Genomic DNA, 20,144 nt, shown 5'->3' with positions numbered 1-20,144 from the left:
CATGGCATGCAGAGCAAAAAGAAAAATGAGGTCATACTCTGGGTTTTCAGATTTCAATCACTACAATGCAGTTAAGCGAGATGTAACATAGTGCCTTGGGCCTCTTCCCAAGTGGAGTTCTTTGGCACCGGCTGTGTGGGATGTGTCATTACAGCAAAGGTAATAATAGACCAGGGAATTTATAATGTGACGCTTTTTACGCGCCTATGAAAGATTGCCTGAAAGCCTGGGTCTGCTGGCAAGGGCAAAAAAGGAAAAATTCATATTTGGTTGTAAACAATGGAAATCCATATCTTTGGCTGATATGTCATATGACTGAAACATATATTAAACCTCTCATGTAGGACCTGCGACCACTAAAATTTCACCCGTATAAAAATTGCAGAATGTGTCTACCTACATATTCAGGGGGTGAACCATGAGTCCCACTTACCTCTACTATATCATCGCATGAAGCAGAGATTTTTACAGGGCTCCTTATGGGTAACAAACTACTCTCTGAGATGAAAGTGCAGTTACAGCCTTATGAAACTGAGTGCCCAGATTAGGCATAAATCACATTCAGTCTTGTTTTCCCCTCAATCATTACTCAGTGTGGGCGCCTGGCTTTTGTGTGCTCAGTAAGCATGCTAACATGTTTTTTTTTTTTCCTCTTTGTGCTGTGAAAGAAATTTGAGAATATGAAGCTCTATGAAGTCTTTCATTGTCCTTTAGATTGTGTAAATTAAAAACATTTGCAGGGAGACCATCCAGCATGCCATCTACCTGATTCTGCAGAGTTCATGCATGCACACGGCTCTGATTAAAACACAATACAGACTTTTTATGCAAATTAGCAGGAATAAATGAAGGTGCAGTGGCAGCTTATCATTGCCATGTCAGCCAAAGGTCTGAATATTGTAAAAAACGGAGCCACAAAAGCAGGATTTTTGAATAATTATTTCCCACACTAGCACTGTGGCTCTAGGGATGGCAATGTCAGGCCAGTCAATCCATCACTTTAGTCGAATTGCCATGAAATTTAATGCAGACATTTACCCAGAAGATGAAACCATGAGTTAAACTTTTTTTGTGAAATGTATCAAAAGAATTTAGATAGATTACCCGGATGTTTATTTATTTATTGAATTAATTATAATGACTTTGGTGAATTTTCCCCTATCCAGGGGAATATGCCAACATCTAATGGAACATTTTGTTCAGATGTTCATGGTTCTGATAGGATGAGGATAACTTTTCCTCCAGTGCCTTCATATGTCTTTTCATTTCTTCTATGCATTGCTGTTCAATGCTTGCCGCCATTGGGTCAAAAACTTTATCTGTATAATACTTTTCTTCTTTCTTTTAGCCACAGATGTACTCTGTATGCAGTGTTAATTAGTAAATATTAGCATGCTAAGCTATGACAGTGAATATGGTAAACATTATACATGCTACACATGAGGATGTTAGAAGTGTCAGTGTGAGCATGTGAACATGTTGACTTTAGCATTTAGGTCCAGGGACTCCAGCCAGGCTATCAGCTCTGTGAGGCTGTTGTTATGCTGTGGACTCCTGCCCATCAAAAGACAACATAATCCATTGTAATATACTGTTCTGTTACACCATCTGAATTGCCTTTTTGTGATCAGCCTTAGTACTTTAACTACAAACAAACTACTCTAGAAAAAAAATGTAGGTTCTATGTAGCCATGCCTGCTGTTTACACAGCTCTTAGTCAGGATAGCAGGAAATGGGCCTGAATTCTCCAAGTGGCTCATCTAGCTGAAGGAGGTTGACAGTGCACCATGTTTTTTTTTGTTGTTGTTTTTTTTTTTACCCTTTTGGGGTGTGTGTTGAAAATCACACATACGTGTGCCGCGACTGGCGTCGGGATCGCTCTCCTCTTGAGCGGAGAAGAAAACCATCTGGGATTGTGTTTGTGTTAAGCAAAGTGCAACGGTTTTCCTCTCTCTCATTCACACCGGCGCCTGGCATCTTGTAGGTACTAATGTGGATTCTAAATCTAGACCTTGTTGATAGAAAACGGCAGGTCACACTGTTTGGCATGTGACTCTCACAAACCCCAGTGCAGGCAATGGTGCTAATAGATAATTGCCAGCTTAATAAGAGGTGACATGTTTGCATGTTTGATGTTGCACTCAGAGCCAAATAGCGATTTTTATTGAAAATACAGCCTCCATATTTTCTCTCTCTCTCTTTCTGATGGAAGCCTTGAACAATGTCTGAACTGATTTGAATCTGTCTTTTTTTATACAATAGATAAAATGATTTTATATGTGTTGTAAATCTTTAAGCTGCTTCTTATAATACAAACAGAACTTTTATGATACATTCAATAAAGCTAGAGCCGCCAAAGCTGCTATTACTGCCACTGCAACAACATGTCTTCGTTTACATTACACTGCGTGAATACAAAACAGGCCATCACATGAAAATCAAGCTTTCTTGCCTCCTCTTGTGAACTTTTCTTCATGGATGGCAACAATTTGCGTGCAGAGATCTCTCTCTCGCTTTCTCTCACACATAAATCCTCTCATAGATACACACACACACACACATGCTCATCATAACTGTTCGCTGTGGACTCACAACCCCTCCCTTCGCCTCCCACTCATCCTGCTGATTGGAGTTGTCAGGAGTCATAGGGTCACAGTAGAGGATGTCAATAGGCCTCATTCACAGACACAGAAACGCACGCAGATGCAAGCGCTCGTATACACACACCCGCAGCAAAGCAATAAAGGAGAGAAGCGGACTAAATGACAGACAGACAGTAATATGGTCCTGTCTTAAGTGTGTATAAACACACCCCACAATCACCCCATCACGTCAACAGCTGTGCATCAGCTCGCTCTCCCACTCACCGCAGCCACGCACGGCGATGCCGGCGAAGAGCATCCGATTTATATTCATTATTCACCAGTCAGCTGCCTTGATTTCAGTGATTGGATGTACCCTTTACCATCTACTGGCTCCTCCCCCCACTTTTCTTAGTCCCATGGGAAGTCTCAATGTCTCCCCTCAGCTCGCAGAGTGGATAGCTGGGTGAGTGCGTGTGGTCGCGTGTCTTTTATGTATGTTAAGTGGTGCTGGGTGTGTGGCAGTAATGTGGCTTTTGGGATATGAGTAGAGCACATGTGATTGGATGAACTTGATCAGTACTCATGCTAAAAGAAAAAGAGGCCAGCAGAAATTTAAGACTCAGATGCAAATTAGTAGGTTGTGTAGTTTTTGTTTTGATTTTGATTTATTTTATTTTTCTTATATTAATAGTCTTTTTTTCAGCCCCTTATGACTTGTTAGTCAAGCTGCCTTAAGCGTCCTTACTGTGATTATTTAGTTCATAATCCGTTTGGTGATTTTATGGTTTGGTATCTTTAAACAAAATGGAACGTGTTCAGTAATAGAGCTGAAACCACTAGTTGAATGTGCAGCTCTCTTGGTAATTATCAACATGATCAGTTACCCAACAAAAATCTGCTGATGCCACCTTCTTAAACATGACGTTTTGCTTTTTGTATTTGTCTATAAAAATATACTGAATTTCTGTGTGAAGAAAGTGTATGGGACCTTGGGCTTTTCTTTGTGAATTTTTGAACTTCATCAATGACTAATCAACAAATAGAGGAAATAATATTCTGATTGACAGATAATGAAAATTATCATCATTAATTAGCAGATCATTAATCACTTTGGTCCACTACAGTACACTGATGCATGCTCTCTAATACATACTTTCGACTTTGCCAGACTTTGTGCAGACAAAAAAGTGCAAGAACACAAGTCAATACATGCATTAGTTAAAAAAATAAAAACCAAAATCATTTGAATATGCCTGAAAATGAATATTGAAAATCACCTCCGGATATGTTTCAATACATAAAAATAATCTTTTCTGTGTTTCCAGACATAAAAAGTTCACTTATTTAGTTAAAAATTCTCAAAATTAACTTCTTCTTCCTAATTGCAAATCCAGAATCTATGGTTATGCATGTATTATTTAAGGACATATATAAATATAAGAGTGATTTCAGTGAACATACACAGTGAGATTTAAGTTTCCACATCCCACTTGTTTTAGTTACTGGTTGAGATGTCACAAGTCCTCATGTGAACACGTCTTGAGTTCAGATTTAATGCGAGTACAGAGAAACTTTCACCCTTCAGCAGATGAATGTGCAAACATCCTTCTCTTGTCAAACTCCGAACACGCAGAGATCATTCTAGTTCATGCCTCACAGATATGCAAAAACCATGTCATTAATGCAATGGCAGCCTTGTTAGATAATTTGGGTAGGTACCTTAGTCACCTCTCACATCCCATTCATAGCTCTGAGGTCCATTACAATTAGCTCCAGGTAACTGGTGAAACCACCTACACCCAGCATCTCGGTAACAACATGCTCATAAAGAGAATGAAGTGCAGCCAAGCCCAGCTCTGAAGTAAAAGAGACATTTGTCTGATGAGACATTGGCTCGGCTATCTTTATCTCCAACCATAAGCAGGGACAACCACACGCAGAAGCTCACAGGCAGTTTGCGCTCAAATTGTTTTGGGCACCTGTCATCCTCTATTATAATTAGCAAGTGGACGTCTAAATAATTGCCATCAGGCTGCGGCTGCTGTATCATGTTGGTAGCCAGAGCCCTGTCCCTCGCCTTTAGTTGTAGTATTATTTAAAGGAGCGGCGCGTTGTTACAAAGCAGTGCCCTCAGCAAAGTCTTAAGCTGTGTGTTCAGTCAGCGACAGCATCTGGAGCGCTGAAAATAATTAACTGACACAAGAGGGTTTGGTGTTGGCTTCACCATTTGTTTTGTCCACACTTGTCCCTGACACACAAACAGACATGCATATGTGCGCACATACAGGCAGCTTTTGATCATAACTGTGACACTGCCAGGAGAGAGGGAGGTAACGCACTTGTCCCAGTGGGGATTGAGGATGGTTGTAAAAGTAAATGAGGCAGATGGGTCTGTCTTGAAAAGTAATGTGGAAAAAAATGAAAAAGCTCCTTTGAGGAATGAAGATAGAGTAGTTAAGTTGAAAGCACTTGTGCAATTTGAAAAGGATGGTACTGACAGTGGGAAAAGTACAGTTATTATATAAATCTACATGATTGTAAAAACCTTCAATTTGATATATTCACAGAAAGGCCCACAAATCAATAAATTATGACCCAAAGTTCTACATCTTTGATGTGGAAAGTTGCATATGAAACACGCAAAACATCCAGTTCTGCTTCAGCTGTATGGCAACATGACTGCTGGTTAAAATGCAGGTGCATCCTCTCATTGTGTGTATGTGTGAGTGTGTCTCAGAACCAAGCTTGCTGCTATAAAGAGCTACGCTCCGGGGCCGATGAGAGCTAACCCGGAGTGTATCGCCAGCCGTAGCGTGATGACTTGACTCACACTTGTCGTTCTCCCTCTTTCCCCCCGATTAGACTGATGCAGTGTGGAGATGTATGTCAGGACCACACGCACATATATATATATATATATATATATATATATATATATACATATACATATGTATATGTGGTATATTCACAAAGAGCTGTTGCCTGTGGGAAGACCATAGGTCACCAGCCTTGTCTCCACCAACCCCCCTTACTTCAGGGACACTGATGCTGGTTGAGATTGCTGCTGCTCAGCAGCGCCCTCGCCGTGCTGATACTGGCACTGCTTAGATCAGCCAGTCAGTGACGTTCAGTGTAATCCAACAATGGCTGACATTAACACACACACACTCACTCACTCACACCCCCACTCCCTTCCCCCCTCCTCCATATCACCCTTCCCCCTTATTCTGTTGTTCTACAAGCTGCCTCTGTCACACTCATAGGCTTCCTTTGTTGTTATCTCACTGCACAGTTGTGTGTCAGCATGTCCGTGTGTGTGTGTTTGTCTCATCTCGCCTCCTAATTCTCTTATTTGTGTGACATGTCCTGAAAAACCCCCATTTTTAGAGACATTAGCATGGCACGGCTTAGGGTGCTTTGGCGTCTGCAGAAATCACTTCCTGTGGAGAGGCGGACAGGACGGAGTTCTTCTGTTGGCACCATTCTCAGTGTCCCCTGAAATTTTGAGCAAAACAACCAGTGTCAGTTCTACTAACCATCTATTATAATCCATGCAGAAATTTTCAGACCCTCTGGACAGATGCAGTGTAAACCATGAAAAACAGCAGCATTTAGAGAGAACTGTGTTGAATCTGGATCTCTATACTGGCATTGTTGTGTTGCGTTAGGTTGCGGCTCAGTGAGTTACAAGCCCAGCCTTTTCTGTGTGGTCTTTTTTTTTTCCCTCTTTCCTCTGTGCCTGCTCAGCAAACGCTCTCCACGGTGCTGACTTAGATGGGGCAAACTGGTGCTGTCCGTGGTGCTATCATCACTGGTCCAATTTCAGTTGGTCCTCGCTGAGCTACAGCTGACTGTGTTAGCTTTTGTTGGCTCTGTCCTTTGTGCTACCTCATCTGTTTCTAGCAGACTGCCTGCCATCCTCAGTGCTAACGCTGCTGGTTTGGGCCACGATGCAGTCTGAGCTGCCCAGTAACCACTTAGTACAAGTGGAGCCAATGTCTGCCACAGATTATAAGCCGCTAACTGCCACTCTGGATCCATTTTCCGAATCCTCAGGAGCAACTTTTTTATATATATATACCCTGCTAATATCCTGCCAGTTAAATGTGTGTCAGGGAGTAGATTTGTCATTGCTCAAGCTTATCTTCCTGCAGGAGCAGTGGCATTTTCCTGAGGTGCAGTAAGGATTTTCCTTGCTCTGTATTTTGGTGACTCACTGTGCGCTGCAGTAAAGGGAGTGTCGCCAGCACACTGCAATTTTTGTTGACCACATTTTGCTCCTGAGCAGGCATGCAGCACATACTGCACCAGAACCCTGTGCTTTTTCTTCACTCTAGTTGTTTGTAGGGCCTTTTAAAATCACGCAAACCTCTTTAGATTTAGGTTTCACTTTACTTATCCGTATTTAACCTTGCGACTCTTCTGTTTGCACAGAAAAAAATGTGTTGCGTGTGATCTTTTGAAGACGGCCCAAATAGACACTCGGTTTTTTAGCAATTGCTGTGTGAAGAAGCACTGCCCTGCATCCTAAGAATTGAGGCAATCCCTGAGTAGTAATCTTAAAGTGAGAAATAGCTCAAATTTTAATGAGGTGTTTGGCTTTGGAGCAGATAGCAGTTACAGCATCATCATCTTAAACATTAATACTATCCCAGTATAACACTTTTTATCAACATTTCCCAGCTAAGCTTATATTGGTTGCTTATTTAACCAGCATCTTGTCTTCAGAAATGCTGGCATGACAGCTTGCTTCATAAACTACACTCACATACCTCTGTCTCCCTCTGTTCGCACTGGGGGTGACCGCAAAGCTTTTCAGAGACAATGCACCTCAGCACTCCACAAATGAATTGGCGTGTGAGGCGGTGGGGCTTTGGTGTGTAAGAGAGCGGGGGGATTGGTGCTCTGGCAGGTTACAAACCTTGGCAAGGGCTGATGTTAATTAAAGGCTCCGCTCAGCACTTTCCAAATTAGATGTGAAATGTTAAGCAGGAAGGGTTTGCCATTAACGTGGTAGTCGGCGGGACCCCTGACCCTGGCTGAGGGCGATGTGTCCTTGAGACATAATTGTGCTCACCTTGAGTGTTAGTTCGACAGAACGAGCAAAGGGAGAGTCAAGAGAGGAGCAGGGTGGAAAAGTGTGCCGAGCTACCTTTTGCTATAGAATGAGCGACCAGTATATTTTCCCTCTTCTTCCTTTAAGCATCGAGAGGTTGAAACGATTTGCGTCTCACCCTCCCTCACCCTTGTTCGTGTGTTTTGATAGCCACAGGAGGAATGTATTGGACTGTAACCGTTTGAGCGATACACCAAATTAGCCCGTTTTCACTTATCAAATGTTGGAAGTCTGATTTGAGCGGCTGCCAGCTTTCTGTCTCTTATGTGGGCTGAAATAGATTTTTTCCTTTCCCAGCTCCTGAAGCTAACAGCGTTTGGCACCGTACCAAGATGATCCCAGATAAAGATATTTTATGAGATAGTGCAGACGAATACTCTCCAGTGTGCAGCCCCAGTTATGTCGAGAGCTCTCTTTTGTCTGTTCGTACTTGTCCATCACACATTTACTCCATTTCCTGTGTCTCCTTGCATTCGTGGACTCCTTGAGTGCACTCGCAAACACAAAAGCCGAACCAATACAAATCAGTCTTTTTGATCCTAACAGTTACATTTAGGCATGTAGAAATTATTAACTTGTCAGAACTCACGTCAGCATGCGTGCAGTGACTGCATAACCTGTCACTGCCAGATCCTGATTGGTCCTCCTGCTGCATGACCACCTATGGGGCACTTTCCCTCACCGGACGGTGATCATTGCTTGCAAAACCATCAAAAGGGAGCATGTTGATTTATACACAAGAGTCACATCCTTCCTCCTATTACAGTATGTTGCAAGATGACAGCGTTACCCCGGAAGGGGACCAAGTCATGAGCAGAGGAGACACAGAAGTAGGTCAGCTCCTAGGCGTTTGTTACATCATACATATTCATAAACAGCACCCAGTTGTTGTAGAGTGAACTCACTCCACACAGACTGTTTACTCTTCTCACTGGGCCCCCTTCTCTGTTTAAATGTTAAATAGTGATTACGCGCCATGACGATAATCTGAGCAATTGTGTCTGACTGCTTAATTTACATGCCTTTTACCACTCTTATGTGAATCGCATGCTGTTGTAATCACATATGAACACCTCTTTATCTCAATAGGTCGTGCATTTTCATTCAGCAATCGCGCATTTGGTTGAAACAAAGTCAGGACGATTCATTGTTTAAAGAAACGGTGCAATATTCTGAGAAATGTGCTCATTCGCTTTCTTGCCTAAAGTTCAATGAAAAGATTGATATCGACCTTCAAATCTAACTGTTAGAAATGAAGGTGCAGCCAGTAGCTGCTTAGCTTTGGCTGACACTGGGGCAAGCAGCTCTGCAAGCAGGCAGTGGGCTTATAGTGTGACATGTGCCAGACTTGGCCAGGGAGCCAAGACATTGTCCAGCACATAACGCTCTGAAAGACACAATGTGTTTGTTTTACTCCTCAGTTTGGTACAGGTGAAACAAATGAATTAGTGAGTTTCAGAGGTACTGATAAGTGAATTTGTTACTTTTAGACAGGGCCTGGATAGGTGTTTTGTCTTTGGGCTAAGCTAACTGGCTGCTGTTTTTAGCTTCATATTTAGTGCACAAATATAAGGATGCTATTATACAAATAAGTGCATTTTCTAAAATTTCAGTCTATTATTTTAAGTATTACAGATTTTAGATATGAGCGAGGGCTCCCTTTGTTCAGTATTAATTATTATGTAATTTTTTTGATTACTGCAATTATTGTTTATTCTAAAAGATGTCAGAAAACAGTGAGAAAAGGCTCATCACAGTTTTCCCAGAATCAAAGGCAACACATTCTAAATGCTTGTTTTGAAAACAGCAAATGTTTCACTTTCCAAGTCAAGTTATTAACTGAATAATTGTTTCAGCGCTAATTCTGGCCCTCATGTGTGATGTTTACTATTACATTGAAGCAGCATGGCCTGAATGATTGACCTTGTAAGTCAAAACTAGCGTGAGAGAAACGCAATACCCATATGTGTCTGCCAGATAAAGAAACGTTTATTTTTAATTCATTACAGTTAAAACGCCAGACTGCATTCTAATAATGAAATCATTTTATGTGCTCACTGATACTGGCCATTCTCAGTATGGGCTCATATAATTTGATTTAATGGCAGTTGTGCAGTGAATGGACCCATTCTTAGCTTCAGTGCGTCCTGGTCGTGGTGCTGCTCTCGTCCTTCAGACCTCTGTGGATAAAAAGAGTTCCAGGATAGTGTAGGAGAATGAATACAAACTGAGTCAGTCACAGGGCTATGAATTGTACTGATAGTTCAAAACATGATGCTATTTCTGCCAGCTACTGTTATTCACTCAACCCTAATACAATCAGACACTCCAACACAACGATTATGCAGGGGGCGAGATTGACCCTCTCCTTAACTCCCAGCAGCCTGTGCTGCATTTTCAGATGTATTTGCGTGATTTGGGTGGTTAGAGAGAGAAGCATAAGGAAATAGAAGTATAACTCCCTATTTCTATTAAATGCTTAATTTTTATTCTTTGTATTTGAACACATTGTAAAATCAAAATGCAAAATCCATTATTTCCTCTATCGCATAACACCTCTCATTACCTTTTTCTCAATTCACGTTTGATAACATAGCTTCTCTTAAGAAAAAGGAGTCATTTGCACCTCTGGGTGGTCGCGTTTTATGTTAGCAGGTGGCTATTAATGCTATCGCCAGCCCTGTTGACAGTATCTGAAAGGCCTCTTGTTCATTGTTACAACCTGCCATAAACATTTCATTACAGGAATCCACAACCTATATTTTAGCCCTCCCCACTCCGCATTCAGAACAGGTTCATCAGGTGAGGAGAGAAACTGAGGGAAAGGGCGAGAAAATGGAGCTGGAGAGAGTGAGTTGAGGGTGACAGGAAAACTCTGAAGAGCTCATGCTGAAAATATTGAAGGAGCAGAAGAAAAGCAAAAGGAAAAGGGGAGTTTGTAAAGGAAAGTGAATAGGAACCAACATGGAAGTTTGAGCACGCTGTCTTTATTTTAAAGAGCTGGTTCTTACAGACAACAAAGCAAACTCCTACATGTGCCTTCCAGTCGACGTAATCTAGCTAAAGGTGTCTGTATCTTGAGTGAGTTCGAGGTTCAAGGGTGGCCCCGCTGCATTGGCCTTGTTTTGTTAAGCATCGCCACGGTGCACATTGCTCAGACTCCCATGTTTCTTTTCTTGGAGCTGCAGAGAAATTGTCTTGCCTATTGATCCGTTCTCATGTAAACAGAGCATCTCCGGTCCACAGCTCGAGGTGTGTATGCACAGGAGATTTCCCAACAGAAGATGGCATATACTATACAATGTATCCCTCCTCTTTTTTTTCTATTTTTGTACACAGCCTTTGTGATTTAGAAACCCTCTTGATAGCGTCTTGTTCTACAATCGAAGTACAGTAGCCTTCCTGAAGTGGAAAATGTCATCCGCTGGTCAGCTTTAGCTTCCAGTCGTTTGTCCTACATTTTCCATACGCACGTAGAGAGAGCAGATTTGTTTTTCCAATATAGTAAAAGGCATATCTTCCTTTACCTGACAATGAATAATTATAAGGACCTGAGTTCTGGAGTGAGTCATTATGTTGATTGGGTTTAATTTGCACACTATCCGAAGACGTAGCATGAGTACATAAAAAGCAGATAATTTATGCTTGTTGTGATGCCATGACATCCATTAACCATATGACATATTATCCAATCCTTATAGCCAATAGACCATAAGCACGAGGTCTTTTTGGTATACTGTGCATCGGCCTCAGGTTATGTCAGCCTGACTGGTGCAGAGACCATTCGAGAGGCTTTATTCACACTGTGTTCCCTGCTCTGGGTACTTCTGTACGCCTGGCTGCTCTCTGTCTTTCTTCTCCCTCCTCAGTTCCCCCCTTTACCGTCACCACTCTCTCCATATACGACTGGGCTGCGGCAAGGGGTCAAATGTCACCCACTTGAGATTCTGTGTCTCCTTTTGTCATTGCTGAGCCTGATGATTGGTGTGTGTGGGTGTGTGTTTGCAAGAAAGACAGAGAAAGAAATAGGGCAAGAGAGGGGAATCTGAGAGTATGCAAGAGATGGCTAGAGAACATTCTTGTGTGTATGACTGATTTTCTGAAGGAGTTTGAGGGGAATGGGGGTGGGTTAGGGACAGATCTCCTTGGTGCTATAAAAATAGCCATTACAGCATGGGAAATCACAGCTTGCCACTTGGACACACCACATCTGTATTAGGTTCGGCAAGAAATAGGTGTCAGGGGAATTGTGTGGGGTGTATCTTTACAGGCAACCAGCTGAGACCACATGCAAGAAACATGCTAATTGGTATTCAGGCCAGGGCTGTGGCAGCTGCCCACACAGTCCTTACCACATACGCATTCCTTTCTGTTGCCCCTACGCCCAGTGAAAGTTTTCTGAACCTGAGTCTGTCCACCATAATGTTCATAGTAAATCACACAGTAAAAAAAAGAAAATGCTTAAAGTTGCACAGTACTATTTTTATATTAGCAACTTATCAAATAAAGATATTGTACTATGTAAGTATCTGCTCTTAGTGACAAACCAACTGAGAATTATCGCTCGACTCTCCAGTTCACCTCAGCTTTACAGAGCATTTTACCATCTTTCAACTCATTGTTTTGGTTTTATAGCCTAAAAACACAATTCTTTGCAATGCTGTTAACAGCAGCTGCAGGAGACTGTTTTCAGTTCAAAACCATCAAAACTGTCACTACACCACCTGCCCAACACTAAATGACAGAAAGTTAAAGTTGAAAGACTAGTTAGTTAAACGTTATAGCTGCTAAAGTCCTGTTGTTGAAATACAAAATATAGCTGATGAGTGAATATTACACATTCATCATTCATCTGGATGTGTTAATAAAGTACTGTTAGCTACCACATTGACCAGAGGCACTTTATAAGGTGATAATATGTCACTGCTGTGTTTCCAGTCCCTCTACCCCCAAGTGGACAAAATTTAGTTACTGATGTTTTAAGCAGTTAATAAATTATTAAACTAGATTGGCTTAAGGTTAAGAAATCATCAGCTGTTTTCAGATGATGATTTCTTGGGATTTCTTGGGATTCATCACACTAAATGATAAAACAAACGAAAACAACCAAAGAGTTCCACCTATAGAGATTTACACACTGTTTCATATGTTTCTTTAGCTGTCATAGTCACCTGAATGCACCTTGAAGATCTTACTTTCCACTAGAGTGGGACATTGTCTCATATGAGGAACATGCTTGTGTGAAAGACACTGCTGCTCTCACGCTCCCTCTTGCTTCTCCCTCAGTCGAACTTAACACAATTGTCAAACCAGCGAATAAGCTTGCAGGCCTTTCAGCAGTTTGTTGCACCTGGAAATATTGAGATGTTTTTATGTTTATATGCAGTCTTGCTCCTATCTCAGTCCTAGATATAAAAGCCTATATTAAGATCCCACTGTTTGGCAACACGCAGCTGTTGAGATGCAGCAACTCTGAATTGTTAATTTGCCTGACCTTTTGTTTTGTCTAGCTGCAGAGTGGGAGGCTACCAGTCTGAAGAAGGTAGAAGAAGCCTATGAGACAGTCAACATGGAAATAAGGTAAGCGAAGAATAACAAAGAAACGGAATCAGAAGTTAGCTCTCATTGTCACATTTTTGTGGCTAAATCCTCAGCATTTTGCCACTTTGTTTGTTCGATGCATTTGCATCTCACTTTGCTACAGTAAAGTGAGCAGAGTGGCATGGTATGTAACCAAGCCTTAAAATAGACTCCATCCCTCTGTGCTAAAGAGGAAAGCTGCACAGTAATGAATTTGCACTGTATGATACCTAAGGCTAATTTTAATGAAGAAAAACAAACCCCGTTGGTTGCCTACTGTGCTCGGGTGGGTAGGCCTATTCCAGCTTTCTTTGAGCAGAACACTGTCTGCCTGGCTGTGAATTATCCAAACTTTTTTATGCCATTTTTTGAAGACAGACATGGCACAAATTAGTGTGGCAAACCCTGTAATTATTTTGTATTAATGGACAAGAATGACCTCCTGTCACAACAAATTCTTTATGCTCTTATATTTCCACCCAGGAAACCTGTCAGCTTAAAAATGTTGTAGACAATTTTTTTCTTTTTTTAAAGACATTTAATATATTTCTAACTAATTCCTCTCTGACATTATACAGTATATACATATACAGTTGTCCTCCACAAAAGTTGAGAGAAAAAAAAAAAACTGAACAGGTTTGGATAAGAATTTCTGTTACATGCTTTTGCTCCCACTCCGATGTTTTCACAGACCTGTGAGCCAGCCGGCAATAGCTGATAAGTAGCTGTTGTGGCCCTTAGGCCCGCACACTGTTCATTACAGTCGGAGACCCAACTGCAGAGATGGCAGTTACCAAAAGGTCAAGAATTTTTCCCCCTGAACAAATGCCTGCATGAGGGCAACACAGGAGCTGGCATGACTTCATTTGCACTGTTTCTTTACTGTCCACCTTGCTTCAGTTGCTCCTGGTCAAATGCGTCACTATCATTTATGTGTGCAGAGTATCCCCCACTCACTCTCTTCAGGTCATGTCCTTACATCAGTTTGCAGATATAATGTGCTATTGCATTTGTGTTATAATACCTTTGAAACTGGCACAAAATTAAAGCGACTTGCTCATTAGTCCGCCCCTTTTATTCCTTTAGCGTGCTGTAAAGGGCAGTTTCCACAAAAATTCACTCTGTGCATGAATGTTATTTCCCCTGCCCGCTCATGTGCTCACACAGTTACACAACCAGCACTGCATTTTGACCCTGAATTACCCCTTTGTGCCACTCTACCTTATCAGCCTCAAGCGAAACAGTCACCCTCCCTAAACATTTGTTAACCCCATTATCAATTCAGCGTTATGAATATGGAAATAAGGGCCTGTGCACTGTTACAGATAGGGCTCAGTTCCTTTATTTGCAATTAGTGAAGAAAAGCAGCCCGTACCAGCTCAGAAAAATGGAGAATGGGGATGGGCTTTAAAGGGCCACCTCATCAGCACACTACACAAGAAGTCAGTCATTTAATTCAGCAAGGAAAAGCTACACTGTCAACACAGTTAGAAGTAATATAGAAGTTATTAATGCAGCTTGTCTGGGACTTAAAACAAATGACCTACATCCAGAACACTTGTTTCTCTCAGTGTTTGTTGTAGATTTCATGCAAAAACCATTACATAACTTAAGTTTTCATGAAGTTATTTGGCTTCAACTATACCCCTAGTCTAATTTCTGATAGTGTTTTTCAGTGCTAAGATTTCATGTGTAATTGTTAATTGTTTAAAATCTTACATCAGTTTCAACTCAGTGCCACAGTTTAAAAAAGCAAAAGAAACAGCTTAAAGCATGTTGGATGTGTTTGTTTTGGTTTCATCAGTGAACTCCGGAAGAAACTGGCCGTAGACTACGGAACTGATTGGGAGTTTCTGTTTTTGAACAGCCAGTGTTACAAGCTGAAAGTATATGAGTAAGTACGGACAGAATTTTCATTGCTTTTCTGTTTTATATGCTAATTTGTGTCAGACACCAGTATTGAAGTATTAGAATGTGTGATACATACACATTGATTATGAAAACCACTTCTTGTGAAGACACACGCATTAACAGGAAAATACAGTTGAATGGTTTTGACAATCTTACATGAATTGTTAATGTTTTAAAAAGTTCTATGAAAACCACTGGATAGTACAGTAAACATTTTGAAACAACCATCACAAAATCAAACCCAGTGTTTATCTGAACAAGGAAGGCCATTGAGAGCACCCTCTCTCTTGCCGTAGTGTCCTGATAAACTGTATCAGGGTGCCATTGCGCAACTGTAGTAAAACAAATTCTATCTGTAGCAAATGTGAACCATATCAGTAAAGACGCACCATTTAAAGTTGATAATTTGTGAGCTCTAAGTCACCCTGGAGAAAGCCAAGCAGCTAAATCAACTAAATTTAATCAACAGAATGAGCTTCTTTTACTCTCTCCCGCTGCATCCCTATGGCCCCTGCTGGGGTAGAATCTGTTCTCCTCAGGATTGCTTGCCAGCTGGAGCTTTAGAAGCCTGTGGGTGGTTGCAGTTTTGAAAGAAAATTATCTTAGATCTGCACTCAGATCTGCACTGCAAATGCATTTTTCAGACATCCTTGGAATCAGTGGTTTTCCCATGCCCTTGTACACCAGTGTGATTTGTTTGCTTAGTTTGCCATTTAGGAGGCAAAATCTGAAAAAGTTGCAGTTCTACATAAGCCAGAAAAATCTGTCTCAGTGTTTTTGCTGGTGACAGTGTTAGATAACAGTAGTGTACACCGGTTTTGAGATTGCTTAACATTAGTGTTTAATGTAAGGATGGAGTGTTCTCTGCTGTGATATTGATCATGCTTTGCTTCTGGAAATGTGAAGACTTAAATGAACAAAATCCCAGGTTGTAGAGCCACAAGAGAAAAGCTATCGAAGAGTATACCAGAGTGAACAAGCAATCATGCCATCAATAGAACATCAGAAGAACTAAACGAATATACAGCTGAAGTTTTGTCCTGCAAGTCCCATAGTTTTGAGTTGAGCATACCCATGTAAACACAGGTGTACGTAAAACATAGATTTTTATTATGTCACTACGCTAATGTTAGTTATTATATTCAGGAATTCTTGCCAGATTGTTTTTGGAGCAGTTAGAGCAGAGGTTATTGTTTAATAAACAATTGAACTTAACATCTTTTGCCTGCCAGACTGTTTGACAGACAACTGATAAATGAGGTAACACTGACTTGTAATAAAACTGGTTCATGAAAAAGAAAAAAAAAACAGCTTCAGTTTAGTAAACTATTTTTGATGTGTTGCTGTAGCTTAGAGGGGTTGCCTCAGTGTAGTGAAGCTTCATTTAATGTAATAACTAGTAGCTTTGCTCTCTATACTTTCCAAGTGTCTTGTATAATGCTGTACACACTGATGCTTCTCGTTCCTGTGACTTCTCCTTTCTCCTTTCCCCTTCCCCTTCTCCTATGCTTTTTCGTCCCCAGAGTCCTAGTCCTTTTCTAAGCCACTGCAAATCACCTCTGTACTGTATACCCTGTCATCAAACTGGCCTTCGCTGGTCTCGGAGGCAATGTCTAGTCCCAGTCTTTTCCCCCAGTCCAGTCTTTGTGTTGCTGAGAGATAGTTGAGACCTGCGGTGATCCCCTCCATGATCCAAGGCTGCAGTCCAGGCACAATCCAGGCAGCCATAGGGCTAACTGAGCTAGCTGAGCTAACGGTAGCTGTAGAAACAGCCAAAAGATAAATACATACCAAAATAACTACAGCAAACAGCATAGTGAGAAATGGTTGGTGGTTACTTTGGTGTTGTGCTGCCCTCTATGTTTTTGCAGCTAAATTTGAATTCTGGACATACAACATAAAAACGTCAGTCGGAGCTCATGAAGCTAATGTTAGCTCCGTTAGCTAGCTGAAAATACGGAGCTTGACAGGTGCTGCAGCAGTGACCAGTAATGTTAACTACAGTATGCCGATTTGCAAACTTGCCAACCAAAACATTTAGTGGTAAATAGTTGTTTCAAAATAGTAAAAAAAAATAAATTACAAGACTAAATATAACACTTGTGGTTATTTCAATCAAGTTAGATTACTTGACACACCATCAGTCCCCATACTGTACTCTGTTACATGTCTTTCTCTGCCCTATTGCTATCATACACTTCATTTTATTTCTCATCCTTCAATTTACTGAAGAGCACAGTATCCACCAGCGTCAACTCAGCTGAAGGTCCTTCGACCTACCAGCACCCTCTCAGCAATATACCAGTTCCCCTCCCTGCCCTCTTTATCCTTGCTGTCCGCCTTGAACCGTGATCCTGAAAAGACATGACATTGACAGACACATAAACCAACGGCTTTCTATAGCACTCCCTCCCATGCCCTCAAGTAGCGAACTGGCAGAGCTACAGTTCCTCTCCAATAATGGAACAGAATCACACACTTCTCTTTCCAGCTTCTTGATCATCAGTTGAAACCATCTTACATCCGCCCTCCCCTGGTGTTTAGATCTCTCACGTTTGATTAAATTGCTCCCTATTTTTTTTTTTTTTTTTTTTCCTTGGGTGGAAGCCAATATTGGAAAAAAAGTGCCTGGAGCCATAAAAGTTTGCTGAGCTGAAACGCTGTCTAGCTGTAATATAACTAATAGCTTATTTCAATGAATGGATTTCAGCTGGTGCTGGTGTGGGGTGTGGCAGGAAAAGGGTTTCAATTACTGCCAGTTGAGGATCATTTGATGACAGTAACACGTGTGGAGCAGCTCAGTATATTATACAGTCATAAAGGAGCAGAAAAACAGAGAGAGCTGATTGCTTTTTAGGAGATTCACAGGAACTGGGTTTGGTCCTGTTTACACTTACATACTGCAGGCAAAACTTGTTAACGTTGAAAGTGTGTTTCATTTCTATCTGAGGGTGTCATCTGAGATTTCCGCTTTTGTCTTTGCGAAGGAGGATCTTTTTCTCTGCATCTCTTTGTTATTTCTTCAGCCTCGCTTCTGCTTTGCCTCATGATGGTGTGAATCACTTCTGTATACTGGGGCTTGAAGCCTTCTCTTGTTTGTCCAGGGAAGAAATATATAATTGCTTTGAATTCAAAGGGGGGTAAACAGCTTTTTGTTGTTGAACACGTTAAAGTGGAATGATTAACGGCAAGATTAGAAGCTAAATGCCGTGTAGTAGTGCACTCCACATTGCCTTCTCATCAGTTTCTCTAAAGACCATAAACAACATGAATAAAAGCTGAGAGGGAGTGCTTATTCTTGGCGCATTATTTTTTAATGGCATTTATTCCTATACTTGCACCTCTCTCCAGCCCAGAGTTACCTTTTTTTTTTTTTTTTTTTACATTACATTCAAGCTACTGAAGTTCACCTCCTAAAATTCACCCATTAAAAATCCATGTATTTCCCTGAAATGGTCTTTAGGGTGCTGGTGGGCCCTTATCACAAGTCGGGAATTTAAAACGCAGGCTTCTGCCAGTGAATCAGAAATAAGCTTGGCAATTCAGTCAACACAGCCTGGCACAGCATGAAGGAAGACACCCCATAATGAGTTCTCAGAGGCGGGGTCCGTACCTACAGCAGAGTCTAATATTCCTCCTGTGGATTTGTTGACACTCCTCAAAGCAACTTAAATCGAAGGGCCTTGATTTATGCAAGACTGTCAGGTCAGATTGACTCAGCCTCCGCTCTCGTGTCATTAGAAAGTACAGCATTTCAGTGAGTCATGCCCGCCACTGTGGTTCAGCTTTGACAAAGAAGAGAGAAGGATAACGCAGCACAAGTGACACTTCCAACTGTCTGTCGAACATCACATGGCCTAAGCAGTGCACTGGGTTATTCTAGGGAAGAAAGAGACTCCATCAGGATAGCCTAGAGGGAGCTGTTTCAAATAGGATATAAACCCTTGCAAAGCGGGTGGTGTGGAGTCCCAGATGTGTCTGCTCACTGTCACGAGAGTAACATGGAAATGAAGAGCCATATTTATGGTAGATTTCATAAGGGCTGTGCCATGAATACCATCTAGTTGCAAATAGGGTTTGACAGGACCATTGGGATCTTTAGACAGTACGTTATTTGCTGTTTAGCAAGTTCTTGTCAGAAATGGAGACATTTCAGTAATCTTCTTGCTAGTACTGATATTCTGAAGAGCATCTGCACCAGGTATGGTTTCATAGAGGTAAGAAAGAACAAATTAGCTTTCAGTGATAAAGCTGGGGTTGGTAAAGTTGTAGGAATGAGCAAACGTATTTGAAAGTATCCCATCAATAAATATCCCACCCTTCAACAGCCACTCCAAAGCAAACTGTGCTTGTGTCTCATTCATTTATAAAAACACTTTATCATAATGAACATAAACAATGAACATTGAACAGTGCTGTTGTTGTACCCACAGGACTCACATCAAGCTCGAATGTAAGTAATGGGAAAATTTGGCTGCACATTCTCTGCTGTTCTTGTCCAACTAGCTTGCTAACAGCTCTAGCTATATATCCGCCAAGGTATGTAGGTAGATGTCCAATCATTTCATTCAGACCAAATGAAATGTTTGGCGGGACTTATTCTAAGCCTGAAACAGCTGCAGACCCCAGACTTCTTCCTTTTTATTTATTTTTTTTTATCAGTGTTTTATTTTTTTGATTGATGTTGGAAGGTTGAAAGATTTCCAACAAATATAATAAAGAATACTTCTAAAATACATTTTGAGCCCTACCTTTAATATTTCAGGATGAAGGCCATTTGATGTTATAAATAGATGTAATGTCAGATCAAACCAGCCAAGGAGAGACAAATGCATGCATGTGCACAAATGAAATGAAAACCCTGTTTTGCCGTGTTTGTTGAGGGAACAGCAAGGCAGAGGGTCTGGTTAACCATAATTGGAATGTTGTTAAAGTAAGTGGTTGTTCTGCAG

At 41.2% G+C, this 20,144-nt stretch overlaps 1 protein-coding gene across 2 annotated transcripts in view; it reads left to right on the top strand.

Moving 5' to 3' along the window:
* LOC124054209 (glucosidase 2 subunit beta-like) overlaps positions 1-20,144 on the top strand; it is a 109,703-nt gene that overhangs the window by 58,133 nt on the left and 31,426 nt on the right. For both annotated transcript variants that reach the window (XM_046379904.1, XM_046379905.1), the window contains exons 11-12: positions 13,212-13,281; positions 15,086-15,175. In XM_046379904.1, the coding sequence (XP_046235860.1) occupies positions 13,212-13,281; positions 15,086-15,175 (160 nt within the window). The remainder of the gene's footprint in view (positions 1-13,211; positions 13,282-15,085; positions 15,176-20,144) is intronic.

Source organism: Scatophagus argus, chromosome 23 (genome assembly GCF_020382885.2).
Source record: "Scatophagus argus isolate fScaArg1 chromosome 23, fScaArg1.pri, whole genome shotgun sequence".
Lineage (NCBI taxonomy): Eukaryota > Metazoa > Chordata > Actinopteri > Scatophagidae > Scatophagus > Scatophagus argus.
The sequence above is the reverse complement of the archived record's forward strand: the minus strand, read 5'-3'. Positions and strand labels throughout refer to the sequence as shown.